This window comes from Terrapene carolina, unplaced genomic scaffold (genome assembly GCF_002925995.2).
Source record: "Terrapene carolina triunguis isolate 2854851 unplaced genomic scaffold, T_m_triunguis-2.0 Scaffold51639, whole genome shotgun sequence".
NCBI classification, from domain to species: Eukaryota; Metazoa; Chordata; order Testudines; family Emydidae; genus Terrapene; species Terrapene triunguis.
The window spans coordinates 1-5,016 of record NW_020715990.1 but is presented as its reverse complement, the minus strand read 5'-3'; the positions used below and the strand labels follow the sequence as shown (position 1 = coordinate 5,016).

The 5,016-nt window shown below is 65.5% G+C and overlaps 1 protein-coding gene across 1 annotated transcript; it reads right to left on the bottom strand.

Moving 5' to 3' along the window:
* Positions 1 to 35: 35 nt before the first annotated feature.
* Positions 36 to 4,789, bottom strand: LOC113405927 (general transcription and DNA repair factor IIH helicase subunit XPD-like; the record flags this gene model as incomplete). The annotated part of the gene is made up of 6 exons (XM_026647259.2): positions 36 to 227; positions 760 to 893; positions 969 to 1,065; positions 2,008 to 2,131; positions 3,024 to 3,140; positions 4,673 to 4,789. Coding segments are annotated over 6 exons (762 nt in total), but the record flags the coding sequence as incomplete, so codon positions are not given.
* Positions 4,790 to 5,016: the final 227 nt, after the last annotated feature.

The window sequence follows — 5,016 nt, the reverse complement described above, 5'->3', positions numbered from 1 at the left end:
GGGGGAAGAGCAGAGGGGCAGGCCGGCTCTGCTGGCCGGGCCCAGGCCAGCTGCTTACCGCAGTGGCTTGCGCTCGATGCACACCTTCTCAAAGACGTCCTTGAGGAAGGAGGGGGGGCTTTCCTGCACCATGTGATGGACCCGCAGCCGCGACTTCAGGTACTCCAGGAAGCGCTTCATGAAGCCCACAAAGTGCTCGGCTGTCCGGATGTTCCCAGGCACGGCCTCTGCAAGGGGTAGAGGCTCACCCTGAGTCACAGCCTGCCCCTGCCCACACCCCACCCACAAGGGGGCAAGACCAGGGTGAACATGCCACTGCTGCAGCCCACCCCTCCCCAGGCCCCTGTCCAAGGGGGCACAGATGCCCACTGTGCTCTCAACTGCAGGGCCTGCACCAGTGGCCAGCGATCAGGGCTCAGGCTCCATGGTTCCAAGGAGATCAGAAGTGGGGGCAGGGAGAGGGCTGAGAAACACCGGCTCATCTCATGTACAGCACCAGGGGGCCCAGGAGAACAGTCTCCGAGTCAACAGCAGCCCAGGCTGCAGTGGAACTGATGCCGTGGGGGGAAGGCCCTGTGTCCCTCCCCACCCGCCCCCAGTGCCCTCAAGGTCAGCCAGTCCCCCTGCCCTGGAGCTGGATCGGATCCAGCTACACCAGTATCCCATACCCCAGCCAGCCAGTTCCGTTTGTTCTAGCTGCACTGGGAGGCACTGGTCCCCAGCAATGCCACCTTCCCGCCACCAGCTAGCAGGGCCCACCTTGGAGAATCTCGTCGGGCAACACCGGATTGGCCAGGTAGATGTCCGTTTCCCGGGCAACGTTGGCCTCTCTCAGTCCCTCTACCAGCCGCCTGTATTCCTCCTTCAGCTTCTGGGCATCCGTCTCCTTAATCCTGAAAGGGGACCAGCGCCCGTGAGCCCAGGTGGGCGCGGGGAGGGCAGGGAGGGGGCGCGGGGAGGGCACTCACTTCTGGATGGTGGCCTGTAGCGTGGCCACATTGGCCTGGCAGCGATCCAGCGTCCGGCGCGTGATGTTCACCCCCATGGAGTCGATGCACACGTTGTCTGCAGGAACAGGGCACCTGGTCTCCAGGGGAACCCAGCAGTCGGGTGGGCAGGGGGCCTTGGGGAGGGACTAAACCCCAGGCAGGAGTGGGGAGAAGACTCTGACTCCCCTGACAGGGAACCAGGCTGGGCAGACGCCCCACAGGCGGAGTGAAAGGACAGGTCAGTTCTGCCAGTGGGAGCCAGGAACAAACAGGGACGGGGGGCAGGGACTGGCCTTTACATGCAGGCCCCCCTGGCCCAGAGCAGGCAGTAGTTGAGGACAACAGCCATGACAGGCTGGGGCCCAGGGACACCTCAGCACGGGGCTTGGGGCAGTCCCACTGGCTCGGGCAAGAGCAGTGTCCTGTCCCGAGTGACAGCCGCAGGGCAGGAGCAAAGAGCCACAACAGGACACGAGGGACTTGGCAGAGGAGGCAGGGATGCCCTGAACCAGGAAACGTTCCTACGCCGGAGAGCGGACACCGGGGCACTGGATCCAACCGGACCAACACAGGCACCAGGTTGCACAGCCCCGAGCAGGGAGGGGGCAGCCAGAAGCGATTAGGCACCTGGTTAGCACAGAGGGGTTGACGAAGTGGAGGTAGATGGGAAGGGATCCGAGCCCTCCCACTCCCCTGGGAGCCCAAGGGGCGTGACAGGGAATGGGAGCAATTCCACGCCCAGCCATCTGGAGAGACATCCGTACCCGGATCAGGCGGGGAGTCGTTCCCCAGGGGGCTGGTGCAGGGATCGGCCGCCCAGCACAGTCATAACCAGTCGGGACAGCGTGCCAGCCAGCCGGGCATGGGGCAGCCCCACAGCACCAGCGAAAGGGGCTCAGCCGCCCCCACCAGGGGCCCTTAGTACTGAATGGCAGACAGGGACCTGGCACACATGGCAGGCAGGCCCCCCCCAGGGCACCTGTCCGGCCCCTGCGAAGGCTCAGCCATCCCCCATTACCAATGTTATGAGCTTCGTCAAATACGACGACGGATTTCTTGGCCAGCTCCTTGGACACCAGGTCTGCGATCTTGGGGTCCAGCAGGTAGTGGTAACTGTACACAACAATGTTGGCGTGGAGGATCTGACCAAAGGAAGGAAATGGTTAATGCCCAGAACACACACACTCATACCCTGCCGGGGGCCCAGACACAGGCAGCCCCCGGGCTGGCATACCACCTCCATGGCGAGCCCTGGAGGGCCACAGGCCAGCAGCCCCTGGGCGAGAGGGAGGCTCCGTGCCCGGCAGCAGGGCTGTACACAGCAGCAGTGGGGACGGGCTGGCCTCGGCACAGCGGGCAGCCGCAAGGCACTCGACAGCCCTGTCGCCAAGGCAGGCAGCTCTGGGTGGGATGGGCTGAGGCTGCTCTCGCTGCCTAGGCCACTGAGCGAAGGGAATGCCCGGAGCCCCCTGGGGGGAAGCTCAGGGAGGAGGCTGTCGCCACCTGCTTTGCCCTGGGGGCTCGCCCAGCCCAGGCCTGGACCCGCTCAGACTCCTCAGGAACACATGGCCCAGGGGGACCAGCGCCTGCCTCAGCTTCAGCCTCTGCCCAACCCAAGTGCCCATGGGCAGCGTGCCTGGGCCAAGCCCCCAAAGTCTGCCATGGGCCTGATTTGGATCTCACTCGCCCTGGGGCAGACCCACTCCAGTCCATGGGTCAGTGCCAGCGTTGGAGCAGAACTGGGCCCAGCATGGGAGTATCCAGCCTGGGTCACAGCCAGTGGGGCAGAGGAGGCCAGAGCCACCGGGGCTGGAGGACAGGCCGGCATTGTCCTCAGCAGGGGGGAGTCACCCACCCCAGGAGCACAACCGCACCCAGCATCACAGCTCCTTCCCCGGGACAGGCGGTGCTGGACTGGGCTCCCAGCTGGGCCACCCCGCGCCCTGCTGCCCGCCCGGGGAGGGGGGTTTGCTCTCCGGGTTCAGTGAGCCCCCCAGCGTTGGGCCCAGCAGGGCACGATGGCCTGTCACATACCGAGTAGCGGGCGAGGAAGTAGGGGCACCAGCCCTTCTGCCGACAGTACCCTTTGAGGTCATCCAGGTTGTAGACGCCAAAGGGGATGGGCACCTGCCGCCCATGGGCATCGAACTCCTGTGGGGGGTGGGGGGGAGACACAGCACACTGCACATCAGGGCCTAGCGCCACCCAGGCTCATGTCCCTCCCTCTGCTGCTCCGGGCCTTGGGCCAGCCCAGCTGCTCCAGCTCAACTCCTCAGCCCCTTCACGCTACCGTCCCTGCTGCCCAGCTCCCTGCCCATTAACCCTTCCGAGTGGGCCACGGGGACACCTCCCAGCAGTGTGAATGGCAAGAGCCGGCAGCCGGGGCAGCAGAGCGGGTCTCCTCTTCGCCAGTGTCCTGGGCTGGCCGATGGGGCCGGGAGCTTCCCCCGGGGAGGGCAGACCTCTTGGTGCCACCTGGCAGAGGGCATTCAGGGTGCAGAGGGGTTTACAGGGATCCCCTGGGTATGATGTCTACATCATTCTGCGCCAACGGGTGGCATGTGCGGTCTCTAGTGAGAGCCCCTAGCCGGCTGGTCACAGGACAGCGTCTGAGGTGGTGGCTATCAGTATCGTCTTCAGGCCTGTGAGTTACGACCAGGAGGCGATGCACTGGTTCAGCTCGGGCAGGGGATACTGGCCGTGTCTCTCCTGGGTAGCGTGTGTCTTACAGTGAGAGTCCACTGGCATAGGAAGCAACCAGCTAACCAAGACTGCAAAGTTGCCACCACACCACACGAGCTCCGGAACGCAGCAGGCGGCGCCCTGCTTACGCCTAAGATCAAAGACCAAGGCCGGCGTGCCTGGGGAACACAGAGACACACCTGGGATCCTCCCCCCCCCCCGGGCCCAGGCAGGTTTGTCTTATGAATGCAGGGTCATGGCCGGCCTGGCTGGGAAACGCTGGGAGAAAACCCGGGCGCGAGACCCCCTCAGACAGGCGAGGGGCTGGTGAGTTACGTCTGGGATCTGGAAGGCAGGTTAGGATTTTGACCCGTAACCATGTTTCCAATACTTCTCCCTCAAACCTTTGCTCTTTGTCCCATGAGCTTCGCCTGGTTCTCGGTACAAACGAACGGAAGGGCTGTGAGCTGGGCTGGGACTGGGGAGCCGGGCTGGGCGCTTTGGGCCAGCGGATCTGTGAATGCTGCATGCGGGCGCTGGGCGGCTGGCGTGTGCCTATTGCTAACCCGCAGAGGGACGGCGGAGCTGAGCCCGGCTGGCACAGACAAGGCTCCCGCGTGCGCCGGCAGATGGCAGCGAGGTGCCTCACAGCCTGGGGTACCACTGGGAAGCATCCCAGTAGCCCTTCGGTTCTAGTGACAGTGCTCAGCTGGCGCGTCAAACCCCTGCCCTGCCACCTCCCGGGAGGGGAAGGCTGGCCCCATGGGCTGGGACGGGCTGCGAGCTGGGCTGGAACCGGGAGGGGAAGGCTGGCCCCATGGGCCGGGAGGGGCTGCTAGCTCGGCTGGGACCGGGAGGGGAAGGCTGGCCCCATGGGTCGGGAGGGGCTGCGAGCTGGGCTGGGATCGGAGGGGAAGGCTGGCCCCATGGGCTGGGACCGGGAGGGGAAGGCTGGCCCCATGGGCCGGGAGGAGCTGACCCTTGCCCAGGAGCCCTGCTACCTCGAAGAAGCGGCACGAGGGGATGGCGCTGTCCCACTGCTGCTGCGCCCGCACGTACGACGCCGTCAGGCTCAGACACTTGCTGTCCACCTCCTTCCCGAACCGCAGCGAGCTCACCTACAACGAGCAACTGTCAGGCCGGGCAAAGAGCCAAGAGCGCCTGGCCACGGAGCCCTCAGTTCTGGAGAGCACCATGTGTAACGCACGGGGGGGGCTGTCTCCCCTCCCCTGCCTCATCTGCCAATGCCCCTCACTCCCGACCTGCAGCCCCCCGGCTAGCCCAGCCCTGGGCTCCATCCCCACGGCTCTGTCTGTGCCCCTTACTCCCGACCTGCAGCCCCCCT